At 33.5% G+C, this 20,986-nt stretch overlaps 2 protein-coding genes and 1 long non-coding RNA gene across 3 annotated transcripts; 2 read left to right on the top strand and 1 right to left on the bottom strand.

Annotated features, from left to right (window-relative positions):
* Positions 1-4,702: 4,702 nt before the first annotated feature.
* Positions 4,703-6,387, top strand: LOC132054444 (uncharacterized). Its single transcript, XM_059446451.1, has 2 exons — positions 4,703-5,437; positions 5,752-6,387. Exons 1-2 carry the CDS (start codon positions 5,254-5,256, stop codon positions 5,934-5,936), a joined length of 369 nt encoding a protein of 122 aa, XP_059302434.1. The 5' UTR covers positions 4,703-5,253; the 3' UTR covers positions 5,937-6,387.
* Positions 6,388-9,449: 3,062 nt separating this feature from the next.
* LOC132054443 (uncharacterized) lies at positions 9,450-12,329 on the bottom strand. Its single transcript, XR_009414301.1, has 3 exons — positions 12,062-12,329; positions 11,570-11,628; positions 9,450-9,755 (listed from the first exon to the last, which is right to left on the bottom strand). It is a non-coding gene; the product is annotated as an uncharacterized LOC132054443 (long non-coding RNA).
* Positions 12,330-16,975: 4,646 nt separating this feature from the next.
* On the top strand, positions 16,976-20,225 carry LOC132051772 (phosphoenolpyruvate carboxylase kinase 1-like). Its single transcript, XM_059442970.1, has 3 exons — positions 16,976-17,449; positions 18,076-18,514; positions 19,830-20,225. The coding sequence occupies exons 1-3, from the start codon at positions 17,102-17,104 to the stop codon at positions 19,862-19,864; spliced, it is 822 nt and encodes a 273-aa protein (XP_059298953.1). The 5' UTR covers positions 16,976-17,101; the 3' UTR covers positions 19,865-20,225.
* The last annotated feature ends 761 nt before the right edge of the window (positions 20,226-20,986 follow it).

Here is a 20,986-nt window from a genome sequence, read left to right as displayed (position 1 = left end):
ATTTCTTAAATTGCAGTTTTTTTTATAAACATAAAAACCAAGTTATGAAAACCATCAAAATTTTCTCAATTCTTATACAATCTTACCAAATGAGTAAATTATAGTTCATAATAAAATTAATACGCTACTAGAAGACCTTTCTAAAAAATACAACATCAATTGATCAAACTTTAGTTCAATAAAAAGGAAAATTTAACATGAATAGTAATGTAACTACTCTTTAATATAATCCTCCCACATGGTAAACATGATTGGTAAATATATTTTACCAACTTGCAGATTAATATTTAATACAAATAGTTGGTAAATATGATTGGTAAATATATCTATCAACTTATGGTTTTTTTTTTTTTTTACAAAATATAAATGTATGGATCAAATTTTACATTTATATTTTTTGAAATCATGATTTCAAATCCCAAATCATGCCTTTTTGGATGATTTGGGATTTCATCTCATGAGATGAAATCAGAGATGAGATCGCATGTCCAAACGCCTACTTAGTAATGCAGGAATTAGTTATGCAGATATTAGTAATGTAGGCATTAGTTATGCAGGTATTAGTAATGTAGGTATTAGTAATGCAGATATTAGTTATGCAGGGTTTAGTTATGCAAAAATTATTTCTTTGAATGTTGGTTTGTTATATTAAAAGTTAATAAATATTATATACTTCTTAAAATTAATTTGTTTACAATTAAAATAAAATATTATTTATTTAAAAAAATATTAAAATATTATATTAAAAATTATATAAAACCATGGTTTATAAAAGGAAAGTATTTAAGTGCGAACGATAAGGGCAATATTGTCATCTCAACTTTTTATTCATGTATTAGTTATTTCATCTTCTACCCCTCATAAAATAATACATAGACTCTCTCATAACTTATACATGTATTAGTTATGCGGGTTTAAATCGCAAATAACGGCAGTCTTAATTTTATACATGAATAACTTATTTCTAACTAGCGACCAAAAGTGGTATAAGTATGCAGAAGTTAGTACATGAATAAAATGCCTCTTTACTAGCTACCAAACATGATATAAATTAATGCGAAAATTAATACATGAATAAATTATCTCTTATCCAGCTATCAAGCGACCCCTAACTGTTTAAGGTGGTATCAAGACAATATTTTCTTTGCTCAGCCAAAGTTTGTCAATATCTGCTTTATCTGCGTGATTGGCCTTGCTTTGTACCTCACTTTGTCCTTCAGACTTTTTTTTTTTTTAATTTAAGGTGAAAATTAGCAAAACATTTGCTGCTCTTTGCTTATCCCCCAAAGGCACTCAAAAGAACTTTCCCCATATGTAAATATCCAATGGAAACAAAAGTTTTTTGGACGACACTCTTTACACTTCCTGAAATGGTCCCCCTTTTTTCCATTTGAAGAGATTTCGTGTTGTATAGAGTCAAGGAGCCATACAAATATTAGTACAATAACTTATCAGTTGCTTCTGGTGTGTGTGTCTATATATATATATATATATATATATATATATTTGCTGAATATCACATATGGTTGCCAATTTCTTACTAGTATATGTTATGAGCGGAGGCAGTTTTAGAGGATGCCAATGATGTTCACCCGAACACCTTCAGCAAAAAATTACAATGCATAGATGGGGTAGATTTTCTATGTATGTACATACATTAACTTTTGAAAACCCTGAACAAATACATAAGATTCGTCATTGATTAGGGGTGTTGAAAATCGTCTTTCTTCTGGATTCATTTCCCAGGGACAGCATTATATTTTTATATTTAGCTTATGTTGTTTTTTCCGAATCCCCTGAGTGAAAATCCTGAATCCGCCATTGATTATGAGGTCGAAAATAGTCTAACCCCTTCATTAGTATTCGGCAACTAATCAAGTATTTAAGTATTATCATGGCTATTCCATAGTTTCTTTTCGTATTATGTTTCCGTGAAACTGAAATTTATAATCTGTAGAGTGTCTTAATAATTTTGAGTCAAAATATTTTATCCTTGTATCTCCTAAATAGGAACGACACTAATGAACTTATTCCAATATTTGGGTTTATAGTTAAACATTTCATTAGTCAAAACTATAATTAGCTACATTCTTTATCAGTAATCTGTTGCTATTAATGCGTCTCTAAATAGGATTAGCGACGAATTTTTCTATTTATGTTGCTATGTTTCGTACGTCGCTAATTCCTATTCTTTAGTAATGGCCATTGTAACATACCATATAAAACGAGCAGTTAAATGATGGACTAGTAAAAGAAGTTTTTTTTTTTTTTTTTCATCATATTATTCTCAGAAAAACATTATGGCCTTGGTTTTGTGAGTTGGAAATATTCCATATGCACTTGTCCATATACACAAGAAGGTGATAAGTGCTCTTTCAACTATAGTCACGATGAACAAAAGGAAGCACGAAGAAGAAAAAAGGGGAACTTTTGCTTTCAACAATACCTCTTTGGAATCCACAATCCCTTCCCCCAAGCCCACCCCCCCCCACCCTCACCCCCCCCCCCAAAAAAAAAAGCAATCATGTAGGACAGGAAAAATACGTGATGATACTCTCCTTATCGAAAACATTAGGTGCGAGTAAATTTTTACATACATATTCTGAATACAATTTTAGATTTTAGCGATATGCAGTTAGTTTAGCATATATCTTTACCTTTATGTGTGTGATGAGTAATATTGTAGTGCTTGTTAGTTTATCCATTAATTGCTTGGTAAAATTTATTAAGACTCTTTAGTTTAAAGTTATTATATAACTCTTAAAAGGTGATTAATGTGGCCATAATTTATGTGATATTCTTTCCATTTAGAAAAGTTCAAAATGCTTTACACTATTCCACTAGTAATTTTCTTTTTGTATAATTTTCATATCTATCAGTAATTCACTCATCTAATTGTTTACAGTTTCAACTTTTTCATATTTCTTTATCGAACTGACTTTTTAACTATTACGATAATACCTTCAAATATCAAAATTAATACTATTAGACTTCATCTCCAGTCAAATAATTTCAATTAACTAAATTAAACCACCAAGAAGTATGCAGTATGAATGAGATCCTTCAATTCTTAGGTCTTATTTTGAGCTTTGAGAATGAAAAATCTTTAGTAAAGAGCTTTTTTCTTTTTATTGAGCTACGCGCACAGTATAAATTTGAATTAGTTACTCAATAAGAAATAAACTAAATTAATAATTGTTGTCACTTTAGGTTTGTGGGGAACCAAATCACATTTCACTACCAAAACATATTGAAGAGAAAAAGCAACTTTATTCCCCAATAGCATCCAAAACACCTCGTTTTGCTAACCGTTGAGAGCAATCAAAGGCTAACGAGAATCAGATTTTGGCTCTATAACTACTCAAAGGGTTCGGATAAGTGGGCCACATAAGACAGTCCATCAAGCAGGCCTTAATGAGCCCACTTCAAAAAGTTGCAGTTGCAACTGACAATGAGTGCAATTATCTCAAAATATTTTGACCAACTTAATTAACAATAATAACAACAACAATCCAAAGTGATCGGAGTTTGGGGAGGGTAGAGTGTATGCAGATCTTACTCCTACAAGGCTGTTTCCGATAAAGTATAGACCCTCAGCTCAAAAAAAGGTGAAAACGTAAGGCAAGGTTTTCCGTGCAAGATTTGAAATACAAGAATCAATGATATCATGTTAAAAAAAAAAAAAAAAAAAAAAAAAAGGAAGAATCACTGATGGTGTTTAAGAAAATTGAAGTATATTTTCTAAAAAGGTACCACCTTGTGAACTTTATATATATCTAAATTAATACAAGCAATGTTATAAGTCCCAACGATAGCAATTTAAAATATTTAAAATTTATTTATAAAATCACAACAACAAAAAATTTATTTTGCGTTTTAAATAATAATAATGCCACGTAAAATAGGAGTTAATTGATTTTGCAACTCATTATAATCTTTTTTGATTTTATATCAAATATCTCAATTTCTTAATACGTACGTAATAAATTAAAAAGGAAGTTCAATAAATTTTTATGTTCGTCTTCTCCCATTCCAATTATAAAAAGTTATATTGAATCATTTCCTCAATAAACAAGTAAGCACAAGGAGGTTGGACACAACAGTCCTTTTGATTTACCTTAATTGTATTAATCCTTACGATGGGACTAATGGACCGCAATAGAAGTCCAACCCCAATTTGTACCGAATTTCAAATGTGGCAATTCCGTGATTATCGCCAAATTCTTAGGGCTTTTCTTTTTCACCTGATTTTTTCCTGCTTTCCCTCTATAATTTGTTGCTTTCAGCTAACGGCCACTACCGACCGTTAACCTATTATTCTATGTAATTCTCTTATCGTGTATGGCCAGATTATAAAAATTTATGAGCAAATAAAACAAAGTGAATTAATAAAAAAGTTCAGTGTGGACTTTTGAATTAAGTTAAATTGCCATTTGTGGCTAATAAAATTTTGTTTCAAGAAATATTTAAAAATCATATATTGAGAATAATGGAGTCACTTAGTTACTTAGTTACTTAATTCAGTTAGAGTAGCATGCATAGCTGGATCCAGCTAATGTAAAGCTTATTGTAAAAACTTAAGTTAGTTAGGACAGGTGCCAGACATTGATAGGTTGTGATGGTTAGTTAGTTGAATAGGTCGGTGCTATGTGTATATATCTCTATGTGCTATAATCATTTCATTTCAAGTCAATTGAATATGAAAATATCTTTTCCCTAATCTCTCTCTCTCTCTCTCTAGAGTTCATCAAAATTGTTCATCTCTAATGCATCAGATCTGTAAAATCACTATGGTATCAGAGCTATCAATCGATAATTGATTCAAGTTCGTTTCAATTTGATCCTTATTTCTCTCAATTTGATCTCTGTTTTTGTGTTGCGTTTTTTTTTTTTTCAAATGTTCAAAATCAATTGAAGAACAATTGTTCGATTCTATTCTGTTCGACTGTTCGAAATCAATTGAAGAACCAGTATTCGATTTCCTTTAATTGAAGAAATTTTGCTCGATTGTTCAAATCAATTAAAGAACAATGGTGAGCACCGACACTATCGATGATGTAGAAAAAATGCATCCCCTTCATCTTCGTCAATCGGACGTTCCGAGATCAGTGTCGACTACAATCCAACTCACAGGCATGGAGAATTACTCGTTATGGGGTCGATCTGTGCTTCTAACACTCCGAGCTAAAAGTAAAGTAGGTTTTGTACATACACTTGTAAAAAGAATGGTTATAGTTTCGATTTAGAAGAACAATGGGAGAAATGCAATGCGGTTGTCTTATCACAGATTATGGGTTCAGTTTTAAAGGAGTTAATGAGTGGAATTTCTTACGCAATAGACTCCTCAGTAGTCTGGCAGATCTAAAGGAAAGATTCGATAAGGTTGATAGATCTAGGGGATATCAGTTACACAGAGAGATTTGCACAATTTCGCAAGGTACTTTATCTGTATCAGCTTATTTCACTAAATTAGGCCTGTTGTGGGATGAGTTTGATGCTCCTGTGGCTTCTCCATCCTGTGGTTGTCCAAAATACAAGAAATATGTGAGCCACTTGCAATATATGAAATTGTTACCTTTTTTATGGGACTGAATGAATCATTTAATCAGCCACGTAGCTAGATATTGATGATGATTCCCCTGTCGCCGGTTAACAAAGCATACTCAATAATAATTTCTGATGAAAGCCAAAAAATGACTGTTGGTAATTACTCTGGTGGGAATATTGGTGAGTCATCTGCATTGTATGCAGGAAAAGGACCCTCATTTGGTGAGTCAACTGCATCATATGCAGGAAAAGGTTCTTCATTCTACAAGCAGACTAGTAACTACTCTGGGGCTGAGGTTGGTGTATCCTCAGCATTGTATACAGGAAAAGGACCACCATTTCACAAGCAGAAAAAGAACTACAATCTGCAAATTGCAGGGCCACACTAAGGAGACTTGTTACAGAGTTGTAGGGTATCCACCAAACTTTAAGTTCAAAAAGAAGTTAGGTCAAAAAAATGGTCACAACAATGGTGCAAGGATGGCTAATGCAGTTGAAATGGATGATCCTTTTGCAACAATAGTGAGGAACCAGGACCTACAGATCCATGCACAACCACCTTTCACACAAGAACAATATGACCAGATTCTCAGAATGCTAAGCAAGGAACAATCTGATGAGCCAGTAGCAAACATGACAGGTATTGACAAAGCTTGTTTCATTAACAGTGATTGTTATAAAAAATAAAAATGATGGATAGTTGACTCAGGCACAACACAAAGATATAACATCATATTTAGGTGCATTATTTGATCTAGCAAAAGTACAAGATGAAAGTAGGAGGCAGGTACACTTACCTAATGGGCAAACTACATCTATCACACACATTGGCAACTATAAGTTCAATAGTAAGGATATGTTGAAAGATGTCTCAGTGGTACCTGATTTAAGTATGATTTAATGTCAGTATCACAAGTGACTAAGCAGTTAAGGTGCTCAATGAACGTTTTTTGTAAATTTTAGGACCTCATTACTGGGACAGTGAGGGGGATTGGTAGAGAAAATGGAGGACTCTATTTGTTATTGAATCATTCATCAACACCTGGTAAAGCTGGACACACTACTAAAGCTGGACAACTGATGACAGTAGAGACAGATGGAGTGGAGGAACTGATATGGAACAGGAGACTTGGGCACCCTTCAATCACTGTTCTCAGGAAAATGTCTTTGGCAAATGATAGACAGTCTAATTGTGTAACTAATAAATGTACTGTTTTCCCCCTAGCAAACCAGACAAGATTGTCTTTTACTTTGAGTTCTAGTAGGAGTACTCATATGTTTGACCTAGTTCACATAGATGTAGGGGTGTTCATGGTCCCGTTTGACTCGGTTTTTAGTTAAAACCAAACCAAACCAATTAAGTCGGTTTTTTTAATATTCAAACCAAACCAAACCATTATAGTATAAATTCTATCGGTTTCGATTTTTTCGATTTTGTTGGTTTTATCGGTTTGGTTCGGTTTTTGCGGTTTTTTCGGATTTTAAGAATGTATTAATACAAAGAACCTTTGAATTAAATGGTAACTAAATACGGCTTTGATGTGATCCATTCAAATCTAAGAATCTTCTTTATTAATTCATTAACTTTATTTTGGTATAGGCCTATGGCTATGGTATAGGAATTACGGAAACATAAAATCTACTTTTCATAATTCTAGTTACCTCCCTACATATAGCCTTTTGATATTACGCAGTCCTCCGAAATTTTTGTTATCTAGAGACTAGGCTCATCGTGTTTATGAAGCATTGAGAAGAAAGCACAGAAGTTAAAACGAAAAATGATAAACAAAAAGACAAAGTTATCTACCAAATCTTTTTAAATTTCAATTGCCATTTTCTTCCCTTTAATTTGTTACGGATAAAATGCTAGTTTATTAGTAGTAATTCAGATGGCATGTAAAAGAGGGAAAAATTATTTTACCTTTAGCAAATTTTTATTTTATTTTACCTTAAACTTAAATGGGCTACACTTTTCTTTCTAATTATTTGAATTTATATTGGACTTGGTCTGAGCTAAACTTTTGAAGATATATATATATATATATATATATATATATATATATATATATATATATATCATATTTTAAATATGTATCTATCTATCGGTTTGGTGCGGTTTTGGTTCGGGTTTTTTTTGGTTTAACACCAAACCAAACCAAATCAAATGTTATTGGTTTTTTAAAATTTAAAACCAAATCAAGTCAAACCAAACCGGTTTTCGGTTTATTAAGACGGTTTGACTCGGTTTAACAGTTCAGATCAGTTTTTCGATCTCATTTGAACACCCCTACATAGATGTGTGGGGCCCCTTACAGAATAAGCACACACAATGGTCTTAAGTATTTTTTGCCACTAGTTGATGATTGTACAAGGATGACCTGGTTGTACTTGATCAGATTGAAAAGAGATGTCACTATTGTGTTGAAGAAATTTCTCTCAATGGTGAAAACTCAGTTTGATTGCTGTGTTAAAACTATTAGATCTGACAACGGTAGTGAGTTTTTTAACAGAGAATGTAATGAATTGTTTGAGTCACTGGGTATCATACACCAAAATAGTTGTCCAAACACTCCACAACAAAATGGAGTGGTGGAAAGGAAGCATAGGCATATTTAAGAGGTAGCTAGAGCAATTAGATTTCAAGAAAGCATACCAATTAGATTTTGGGGGGAGTGTGTTATCTTAGCAGTTACTTAATAAACAGACTACCTACACCAGTGCTTAAGGGGAAATCACCCTATGAAATATATGTTACGGGTCACTTTTATGCGGGTGCATTGAAGCTACTAAGAGGTTGTTGGTGCTCTAATTGGATTTTAGTATTTTTAGAGTCGCCACCTAATTTATTTAAGGGAAATTAGGAAAATCAGGTTAAAAAGTTTATTCAAACAAGAGAAAAAATCTTTTTAGACCAGAGTTCGAGGTAAGGGTTCTGATGATCCCCTAGGAAAGGTTTTAAACACCCTAGTATTAAGGATCCGTAGAATACGGTTGACCTACGAGCTTCAATGTGTAATTAGTGGAATTATTTGCTTAAGGAAGCATACTTTATCGCATAAAATGTCATTCTTTATCATAAATTAAAAATTTCGGCAAAATGTCCCCCCAAAAAGGGGTTTTTGGTTTCAAAATCTGTAGAAGTGTTCAACTCACTTTATTGCCGGACCAAGACACACTCGGAATTTCTCCCAAGTAGATTCACTACTATTTTGGTCCTAATAAAATGAGTTTAGTTCTTATAGGTTTTAATTATACATATATAAGAAAATATGGAGTATATCTCCTATTTTTTAGTATAAGTATGTAGTAGGAAAGTATAAAGTTTATTAAGTCCATTTTTATTTTATTGAAGCTCAAATAGGTCAAGTCACATTCACGCCAAACCCATCTTACTCAAAATTTGGTCCAAGTATAATTCCTCTTATTTCCGTCCCTTATGTTGGGATTTTGGCCCCAAAACTTTTTTTTTTTTTTTTGAAAGTTATTCTTTAAGTCCAAACAAACATTGTTACCAGATTCCTTGAAGTTGGCTAAAATCTGAAACTTAGTTTCTAAATCATACTCCAAATTGTTCCCTTTTTATAAATAAGTCCTAGGCCCAAATCATCTTTTCAGTCCAATTTTCGGTCCAATTTAATATTAAAGCCTAAAGGGCAAAACCAATTATGCAATTTTGAAGAGAGTCCATAAATGGGCCGAAGGCCTAAAAGCTGATTTTTCTTTCTTATCCGTTTGTTTCCAGATTTTGCAAAGGGGGGAAGCCCAAAACTTTATAACTTAGTTTCAAATCAATCTTAGTCCATACTTGTCAAAAATCGGTTTTAAACTTAAGGAAATTTTTTTGAAAAAATAGATACCAATTTCATGCTTGTATTTAAGAATTAGCCGAATTTGGAAAATCATTTGAGCGACTTCCTAATAATACTAACGTTTTCCTAAGTTCTAAGCATTCATAAAAGTTTCGATATTTCACAAGTATGTTTTACACATACATATAGCATATGAAAAAGAAGAGAGGAAATGGTTGATGGGTTTACCAAACCCATCTACATAACTATTGACAATTTTCACCAATTGTTAGTTCTTCATTGACAATTTTCACCCATGGTTGGGCCTTCAATATATTATCTTCCCTTTCATATTTTCCTCGGACTCGATCAAGAAAGAATGGCCCAACAATTTTGTTCAACAGAAGATGGCCCAAGTGGCTCGTAAAGAAGTCTCATGCAACAAAGAGGTGAGAAGGAAATACGGTTACAGGGTATCTATACTTAATAAAATAATTAACAAGAACTTAAGGAAGAAATATAATCACATTGCAAACACACATATATGCGTATAAGTGTGGAATAGTATACTTAGACTTTCAACCAAAAAAAGCGAACTAGAACTGAAGGCCCAAAGACAGGAAATTCAAAATACACAAGCCCAGAGGCAACAAACATTAAGGAGCAGCCCAGTTCAGTAATAAGAAATAAAGGGGAAGGCCCATGTATGAAATCAGATTTTTCTTTTTACACGGAATGCCCTTCAAAAGCACTGGTCTTTAATTTTTGCCCTTTGCCTAATACCCTAAGATTCTAGGTTCGAACCCCATCTAAAAAAAAAAAAAAAAAAAAAAAAAAAAAAGGAATTTCGCAAGGCAGAATTTTGCATGCAAAACTCTACCTACAGGTAGAATTTGATGCAAAACTCTACCTGCAGACAGAGTTTTACATATAAGGCAGAGTTTTGAAGGAAAAATTACGTCGTCTTGCGAATCCAAACTCTACCTTGCAATTTTTTTTTACTGAGCGGCGATTCGAACCCGAAACCAAGAAATTTTTAGCGAAGGTCAAAAGTTAAAGATTTCAAATTTGAGGGGCAAAAATTAAAGACCACCCCAAAATAAGGGCATTCATGTCAATTGCCCAAATCAGATGAAGAAACAAAGCATTCAGATCATGAACAATGGAAGCAGGCCCAACAAGTGGTCACATAGGGAGATTTGGGCCCATAGTTTAAGCTACAGAAAGTGCAAGGCTAAATACACAACTTAATTTCAATGATATACGCGATATACCTTTCTTGTATACATCAGAGTGTATACAAGTAATGTATACCTCGTATATCTAAAATATACTGAACATACATGTCAACACAGAACAAGAGAAAAAATACTTGATGAAGGGATTGATACATACAGAGTCCAAATTCATTTTCAACGTAGAGTTCCTTCTTAATCAACTTAGGCACATTCCAATAAATATAAACAAAGCACAAAAAGGGAAAAAGCTAAATCTGAGCCCTATTTGAACAAGTAACTATTAACATCTTGAAATCCATGTTTATTAGACTAATTAACTAATGTCATTGATATTTGAAGGGAAACAAGATGTTCTACTTCATGTATCTAACAAGTGTACAGGCTATCACAACTAACTTGAGCTGAATAAATAAATAGGAGTGCTTATACTAATAATTGGACCTTATTCTCAGTGAAAACAACAACTTATAGCTAATATGATGTCATTTGACCTAACACCATCATTCAAACTATCATTTTTGCACCTAAAATATACAAAATGCTTATATGAATTAAACATGATTAATACAGTATGCTGAACACCTATTCAGAGGGCTAAGATAAGCAAACAAAACAAAACAGACAACCCACAAATAAGTACCTAAATTGTTTGAACAGATAATCAGGCTATATGATGCTATTCTACAGTAGAAGATGATGTAATTGTATAACAAGTGATTAGGTTAAACATAAGGACTAATCTGAAACATACATGAAACTATTGGACTAATCATACTTAATAGGCTGATAACAAGATTATCTAACATTTAACTAATTTAAAACTACACTCAACATTTGAACTACATCAAATAACCATACAATGACTACAAACTAACATAACATTACTTTAAACTAAACCAGGACAAACACCTAATACTAAACATGCTCAAAGGGCTAATCAACCTAATAGTGAACACACATAAGCTAAAAAATTAAACTAAAAGGGAGAATTATTACCTCTTTTGAGTGCAGCCTTGGTCGAGAATAGAACTTGGAGATTTCTTTGCTCCTCAAGCCTCAAACTCAGCCACAAAATCAAAGAAAATACTTAAAATTTTAGACTTGACCCGAATAATTAATGTTTCAAAGCAAAAGTGTCAAAACTTAGACAATTCGAGTGTTTTTGTGAATATGGTGATATTTTGTGTGTCTTGTGAAGGATTAGGGGTTCCATTTATAGAACCCCAAAAATCAGAGAAACCCTAATTAAATTCAATGTGGGACAAGTCAAAAATTCAAACTTGTTCCTCACAATCCAACATTGTGTGGCTCAGATTAAGAGCAAACAACAAATAAAAGACCGGATATCAATCAACCCCAACAAATTCACAAGCAATCGAACCAATGAGGTTTGAGGATTCAAATCACCTCAAGACAAAAACCATTAAGAAAACGTACTAGTTCGATAGTTGATTTGTAGAAAAGTGAAAGAAAAAAGTAAAGTAATACCTTGTTTGGTTGTAGTTTTGAATGAAAGAGAACGAGCATTAATGATTTGCTCGATCCGGCTATGCAAGGACTGAGAAAAGCATCGCACACCTGCCCTTTTGCCAAAAATGGCGTGGTGACGCATGAGAGAGGCAAATCGCCCCTTGGCGGCGCCTAGGGTTTCCATAGAACCCTTGTTTGCTGAAGCTAAAAGACCAAAGGTCTATTTGGTTGCTTGGTCATATGTATATATGTTCTTCGTTATTAGGCAGGGTCAAGTCCTAATGGACTGGGCTCGGCCGGTTTAAAAATAAAAGGAAATGGCCTGCCTTTCATTTATATACATGATATACATGAGTATATTCGTATACTTGTGTATATTCATGTATACACGTGTATACGGATAGGGACAAAAATGTAACCATTTAATAAATAGCCAAAATTGATAGTGCCTATTCAATTAAACATTTCAATTATGGCCAAAATTAACTAATCAATCAAATTAAAGACACGACTAACCGCATAAAGAGACTAAATTTGCAAATATGGCCTCAATTGGAATAAATCATGAAATTGGCTATTTCAATTATGGCCTTAATTGATGAATCAATTGATTATTTCAATTGTATGCATAATTAAACACATAATAAGTAATTTCCAAAATATAACCACAATTAAACATCTAATTAATCATGATTAATTTAAAAATTCCAAATGCAAGTTGATTATGCAAAAACTTAAAGGTTGAGGGGTAAAAATAATTATTTTAATTAATCAAATTTCTCAAATTAAACGGAGCAAAAGTACTGGTCGATTGGACACTTGATAATTTAAACAATTAATTTAATAATTGTTTTTTATTCATTTTCAGATTTAATCTTGACGAATATTTTAACAAAATATGGCAATAAATTTAAAATGATTTACCATATATATATTTGATGGTTATCTTGACCAGTAAAATGTCAAAATATTATAGAAATAATTTGTAAATTCATTTTGATTTTTAAGTGCATATTCCACTCTGTTTGAGATTAAAAAATTTTGGGCAATTAAATAAAATTACGGGAGGTCAAAAATTAGGTGTCAATAATGTTTTATAAGCATAAGCCTAAACTGGATCATCTAAGAACTATTGGTTGTCTATGTTACGTTATGCAACCAAGGTGGTCAAAGGTGACAAGTTTTCGCCAAGGGCATCTACTTGTGTCTTGATGGGATACTCCATGACAAAAAAGGTATATTTGGTGTTTGATCTCATTGACAAGAAATTATTAGTCGGTAGGGATGTGGTTTTCAAAGAAGAGGTATTCCCTTTCCAAAGGGCACAGGAAATAAATATGCCAGTTTTTCTAGATTCCCCTCTTATTTATGAAGATGATCTGATTCCTTCCACCTTGAAATCACCTCTTCAGATCCCAGTACCACTTGGATCACTAGCTCTTGTACCTATGAAGGAAGCAGAACCTGCACATATGCCACCTGACGCCTCAGATGTTTCACATGATCAAAATGGCACTAGTCCCATAATTGTTCCAGATGCTCCAGATGGTCATGATCAAATACCTCCTGCTAATGTTGATGTTGGTGTCATGGATACAACCCCATTACATCCACCAGTGCCATTTGGTGCAATAAGAAAATCAATTAGGGCAGTGATTCCTCCAGCTTGGCATCAGCACTATGTGATCACTTCAAGCCGAACCAAACAACCTCATTCTATGGCCAACTATTAACTATCAGGATGTTTCACCATCTTATAGAGACTACTTGGGGAAGATTGCAGCTGAACTAGAACCTCAGTCCTATGAAAAGGCAGTCTAGAATAAGAAGTGGATAACAACAATGCAGCAAGAACTTCAAGCACTGGAAGATATTGGAACCTGGAAGTTAGTGGAATTACTTAATGGCAAATCTGCCATAAGATGCAAATGGGTGTTCAAGATTAAATACAAAGCCAATGGAGAAGTTGAAAGATACAAGGCAAGATTGGTTGCCAAAAGATACAATCAAACAGTAGGTATTGATTATCAAGAAACATTTTCACCTATTGTGAAAATGGTGATAGTAAGAACCATTATTGCATTAGCTACAGCAAAGAACAGGAAGATTTATCAAATGGATGTCTATAATGCTTTTTTGCAAATAGACCTATCTGAAGAGGTGTTTATGGACTTGCCTAAGGGTTTACAAGTTCAGGGCAAACAACACATGGTTTGCAAGCTTGTCAAGTCCCTTTATGGATTCAATTTATGGATTCAAAAAAGCTTCTAGACAGTGGAATTATAAGCTGACTGGAGCATTGTTGAGTTCAGGCTATAAACAAAGTCATCTAGACTATTCTTTCTTCACCAAGAGACAAGGTTGCAGTTTGGTGATCATCCTAGTATATGTGGATGATTTACTCATCACCGACAATAATGCTAGACTGATTCAGGAAACCAAAGAAGTGCTGCATAGTTGTTTCAAGATCAAAGATTTAGGAGAATTAAAATTCTTTGTTGGAATTGAGTTTAGTAGATCCAATAAGGGAATCCTCATGAATCAGAGGAAGTATGCACTGGAATTGCTCTCAGAAACTTGTATGACTAGTGGAAAAACAGCTTGGACACCTTTAGAATACAACATGAAACTCACTACAGTTGATCATGCTACTGCTACTGGTGACCGTAAGGAGGAGTTGTTTGCAAACATTCATCAATATCGGAGGTTAATTGGGAATATTTTATACTTGACCAACACTAGGCCGGATATTGCTTACATTGTCCAGTCTCTAAGCCAATTCCTGCAAAAACCTAGGATGCAGCATTGGAATGGAGCATTAAGGCGCTCAAATACATCAAGAACCACCCAGTATTAAGGTTACTGATGTCTTCTTAAAAGAATATGAAGTTGACAGGTTTTTGTGGTGCAGGATGGGCTGCATGTCCAAATACAAGGAGATCTGTGACTGGATATCTTTTGAAGCTGGGAGATTAACTGATTGGTTGAAAGTCAAAAAAGTAGGCCACAGTTTCTAGGAGCTCTGCTGAGGTTGAGTACATGAGCTTAGCATGCTTGACTGCTGAGGTTTTGTGGGTGACAAACCTATTTAAGGAATTAGAATTCAGGTGGAATGACCAGTTTCCATCTTTTGTGACAGTAAAGCAGCAATACAAATTCGTAACCCCGTGTTCCATGAGAGAACAAAACATATCAAGATTGATTGCCACTTCATCCGAGAAAAAGTTCAAAAAGGCCTGATTCAAACCATTTACATTTCCACAAAGGATCAAATGGCAGATTTATTAACCAAAGCATTGGGTAGGATTCAGCATGAGTTTTTGCTTTCCAAACTTGGAGTACTGAATGTCTTCAGTGCACCTAGTTTGAGGAGAAGTATTGAGAATAATTGAGTCACTTATTTACTTAGTCACTTAGTTACTTAATTCGGTTAGAGTAGCATGCTTAGTTGGATCCAGCTAATGTAAAGCTTATTGTAACAACTTAAGTTAGTTAGGGCAGGTGTCAATCATTGATAGGTTGTGGTGGTTAGCTAACTGAATAAATTTTAGTTAGGACAGGTGTCAGTCATTGATAGGTTGTGGTGGTTAGTTAATTGAATAGGTTGGTGCTATGTGTATATATCGGTGTGAGCTTTAATCATTTCATTTCTAGTCAACTGAATATGAAAATATCATTTTCCCAATTTCTCTCTCTAGAGTTCATCACAATTGTTCATCTCTAATGCATCAAATCTGTAAAATCATTATCATAGAAATTAGGCGAAAGTCATAAGCGGCCCCCTAAACTTGTCCTGAGATCCCTCATGGCCACCTAAACTGATGCTTTTCCAATTTGACACCTAAACCATTCCGAATTTGAACCACTTTAACACTTTTTGCTGACATGGCCAAAAACGTGTTCTTTACCCTCTTTAAGCGCGTGAAACGAATCCAAATAATATTATTTTTTCCAGCTTATACACCTAATAATATAATCTAAATAATTATTTAAAAATATCAATTAACTAATAAAAAAGGAGGAAGACGACTGGACTGGTCTTCCTCCTCAATTCTTCCATCCAACTAATTTCTCCCACCCCTCCATTCCCGCATCTCTCTCTGCAATTCGCCTTTTTTTTTTTTTTTTTTTTTTTGTAGTTTGTTTGTATTTTGTTCATTAGAAATCGTATCAGATTTAGGTCTCAAAAATTTTCGGCGAAGCTCCATTTTTTCTGGCAAGATTGACACGAATTAATTATTTTTTTGGGTGAAAGTCCGTTCTTGCTCCTCGTAATTGTGGGAAATGGGATGGGGAAAATGGTTACTAGTTGGGAAGAAGGTGAAATGGGGGGTGGCAGCCGGTAGGAGGGAGTGGGGAGTGGGGTTCGGTGGGGAAGAAGAGTTTTGGGGGGGGGGGGTGGTGTTTGGGTTAATTTTAAAAAAAAAGATTTTTAAATGTATTTTTGATTTATTTAAATAAAGTTACTTTAAAAAAAAAATTGGATTCAAATGCCACGTGTCATTATTTAATTCGTCACTTTGCCATGTCACCGGCGAGTGTACTACACGCATTACATACATTTTGCCATCTCAGCAAAAAGTGTTAAAGTGGTTCAATTTTGGAATGGTTTAGGTGCCAAATTGAAATAAGCGTCAGTTTAATTAGGTGGCCATAAGGAATCTCAGGACAAGTTTAGGGGGCGCTTATGAGTTTGTCCTAGAAATTATTGTAAATAAATATTTGAGATTAACCAAAGTGCTAATACATTATGATACATTATCAAGTATCAATTGATAATGAAGACTAGCAAGTTGTTAACAATTTGCCTAAAAAGGGTGGAAATCAATGATATACTATAATCTTCCGTTAGAAGATTATAATCTTTTCCTTGATACGTAACGCCGTCTACCAAAACCGTTGATATCTCCAAATGGCTATACATCATTGGCCAACCCCCTCCACCGAATATTCTTCCATAAAATTCCTACTCCCTCTCTACTTCTACTACTCCCCTCTATAAAACCAACCCTTGGGAACCAAAAAACACCACTCCAAGAATAACAAAACAAACTGAACATGAGCGAATCACTCAAACAAAATTACCGTGTATGCGAGGAGTTAGGAAAGGGACAATTCGGCACCGTTTACAAGTGTTACTCACCGTTAACCGGTGACCAATTCGCCGTCAAATCTATCAACAAACGCCTCATCGTCGATGACGTCATCGATCGACAATGCCTTTACAATGAAGCGAAAATCATGCACTTGCTTACGCCGAACCCCTACGTTGTTCGTATATTCGATGTTTACGAGGATGATGTTCATCTTGATATGGTTCTTGAGCTTTGCAACAACGGTGATTTGTTTCAACGTATCAGTAGCAGCCAATCGGTTTTCTCAGAGTCTGAAGCTGTTGATGTCATGGTACTCTTCCAGATTACCAAAATCTCCCGAGACTGATCAAAATTGGGGAAATTTTAGTTTTGCTTCGTATGAATGGCTTCAATCACGAACGATCTACGAAGCAGCACATTGTTGAATTTACGAAAATTGGAGGAGAACGTAAATTGTAAAGCTAAGCGAACTGCTCCTTCCGTCCCGATTTACATGTCACATTTCGAATTTCAAGAGTCAAATGAGTTTTTCTTCAACGCAATTTTTTCATATGTTTTAACATCAGTATCATTTATCAGTTTCAGACTTACTTTTCATTTAGTTATCAGCTAATAGCTTATCTTAGTTTTAAGATTTTATATAATTTATACGCGTGCTTGTGAAACATATTTTTCCTTGTTTATTACGTCTTATCCAAGAAAATCTACATCCATCTTTTCGAAGGTAGTTTATGAGATTTGCTGGTACCTATGTAAATTTTATTTTAAAAACCTTAAAAGTTCTACATCCAAATTTGTGGTCAAAATTAAGTAACTTGACTCTTGAAATCATAACTGTGCTACGTAAATTGGGTCATAGGGAGTAGAATTTATAATCGGTTTTTATTTTAGATTTTTCATCATGTCTGATAATTTTTCTGCATAATGTATGTCTAGGTACCACTAATGAAGGCAATAGCACACTGTCACCGTCACGGCATATCCCACAGGGACATCAAACCAGACAACATATTATTCAACGACTCAAACGAGCTCAAACTAGCCGATTTCGGCTCAGCTGAGTGTTTCCATGAGGGCCAGCTAATGAGCGGTGTTGTTGGAACACCGTATTACGTGGCACCGGAAGTGTTAGCTGGAAGAAACTACAGTGAGAAGGTTGATATTTGGAGTGCTGGTGTTATTTTGTATATAATGCTTGCTGGTGTCCCTCCTTTTTATGGTGATTCAGCTACGGAGATATTTGAGGCTGTGATGAGAGGGAATCTTAGGTTTCCGACTAGGATGTTTCACTCAGTGTCACCGGCGGCTAAGGATTTGCTGAGGAGAATGCTGTGTAAAGACGTTTCTAGAAGATACTCTGCTGAACAAGTCCTTAGTAAGTAGCATCATCTGATCTGTCTTTTATGATGTTTTTTCCTCTTTGAATTGACTGTCAGTTTGACTACTGACCAAATTCTCAAAAAAAAAAAAAAAAAAAAAGCATATACAATAAAACAAAATTACCTCCCGCGGATAAAAAAGAGTGTCCGCTTAGCCATTTAAGATACCTCTTTCAAGAAAATATCAATTTCTAGACAAAAAAAGATAATTTGAGTAAACTGTCCCTGATTAAATAGGTATTAAAATTTGATCACATAACACTTAATAGGGCAAATATGAAAAATAAGTTTAATTTTTTCTTGATTTGATAAGTGAATACTTTTTTTTACTCAAGAAAAAAAGATTAAGTGGACAATTTCTTTTTATCTAGAAAAAGAATATTTATTAGTACTACTCCTTCCGTCCAAAATAAGGGTTATGTTAGCAAAAAGTACTTTTGAGCAACATCATTAGTGTTTGACCAAGAAAAATTATCTCGGGGCAATAAAAGCTGTCATTTTCTCCAAAAGCTCACTTTTTTTTTCAAATAAATTGAAAAAATAAGATAAAAATTGATAAGTACCAATTATGCTCAATTTAAAAAAAAAAAATCTAATAAATAGGGATAGTTTAGTAAACTTCACATTGTATTTAATGATTCCTTATAATCACATTGTATTTAATGATTCCTCATAATCGTGAGTTTTATTTGGACACTTATTTTGAGACGAAGGAAGTATTATTTTTTAGATCAGTACTTCCTCCATTTCAAAATAAGTGGTGACTTTAGCCGCACACCACTTAAAGAAGCTACTCATTCCTATAAATACTACTCCTCCTCCGTCTCAATTTATGTGATATAATTTGACTGGACACAAAGTTAAGAAAGAAAGGAAGACTTTTAAAACTTATACTCTAAAATAAGTATATATATTTGTGTGGTCTAAAATAAGTAAATCATTTTATATTTCATTAAGGTAAAATTGAAAGTTTTAAGTTAAATTATTTTAAATATATAAATGTATCATTCTTTTTTAGACAGATTATAAAGGAAAATACATCACGTAAACCGGGACAGAGGAAGTATGTATTTTTACTAATTTATTTTTAATGCCTTTTTGATTATGTGAAATACCACCTTTTGTTAAATAAAATGAAAAGGTAAAACACCACTTATTTTGATGTGGAGGCAATATAATTTAATCATCTTATATCGAGTGAATTTATATTTTGTGGTTAAACTATTTTCTTTGTTTTAAGATATCGATTGATCATTTTATTGTAGTTACTGGTTACTATATTGCGTTAATTAATGTGGTCTTGATAAACAGGGTACCCATGGATGACTAGCAAAGGGAGAAACTAGAACTGTTGCGCTATTTTAGTTTCGAGGATATTTGCATCTGCCGATAAAAAATCAAATTATCAGATTTTTGGTACGAAATGATCAGCGATTGCATATGTTAGCAATATGTTCTTCTAGAAGTAGATATAGTATGTTAGTCAGATACTGTATAGGCACCAACATACCCAGACCTAAATTGATTTGCTGAAGCACAATTTGGTGTCTAGAGGTACTAATGGCAGCTGCATTAATTTCCCATTGTTTTGCGAGGTTTTAATGCAATCTTCTATTATGTTCCACCTACTTTATTTTTTTCTTTTTGATCAGGACTTTAGTATGCTCATCTAAAAGTAAATGTGGAATGAAGATTTTTCCTTCTCTTTTTTCAGGAAGATAGCCAATTTATACCCTTTTCTGATCTTCCTTTTTATCACATTTTTTATGTACCTAAATGGGCAAGATGTATGGGGACAATGTTTATAAACAAGTACCATTAGCTAATATTTTGGATAAACTAGCTGAAGAAATCCTCTTTTTTTTTCTTTTCTTTTTTTCAAGCAATGATTGTCTTTTTGTGATCTTATCCAAATTTGGTAGGTACTAAGCAAACATCATAATGAACTATGTCATTTTCTTAAATTTGGTGATGTTTCATTTTAATTATTTTTTGGAAAATATTTTCAAAACAAATAAGTACCTTATTGTGTTTGGCTTTAGAAAATTGGAGAACATTCTCGAAAAACAGAAACCAACTGAAAACTAAATTATTTCGGGGTATCTAATTGTTTTTGTTTCGAAATATGGAAGCCACCTCAAATTCAATTTTCCAAAACAAATGATAATTTGGATGCTCAACTTTTGTTTTGATTGAGCTTTCGGGAAACTAGCCTTTTATATTTTGTGAAAACTCAACCTTTCTTTTGCAACAACAACAGTAATTTCAGTTTTTGAAAAGAAAAAAAAAAAAAAAAAAAAACTCAAAAGCTTTTCCCGTATAAATGGAGCAGGATTTTTAAATGTTTTCCAACAATAATTTGGGATGTATCTATATCGATATCTACATCTATCTACATTATTATAAAAGCATGAATATAAAAATTGGTTGACCAAAATAGCCATATATAAAATATTAATCGACTTTGA

Source organism: Lycium ferocissimum, chromosome 4 (genome assembly GCF_029784015.1).
Source record: "Lycium ferocissimum isolate CSIRO_LF1 chromosome 4, AGI_CSIRO_Lferr_CH_V1, whole genome shotgun sequence".
Taxonomy (NCBI): domain Eukaryota; kingdom Viridiplantae; phylum Streptophyta; class Magnoliopsida; order Solanales; family Solanaceae; genus Lycium; species Lycium ferocissimum.
The sequence above is the reverse complement of the archived record's forward strand: the minus strand, read 5'-3'. Positions and strand labels throughout refer to the sequence as shown.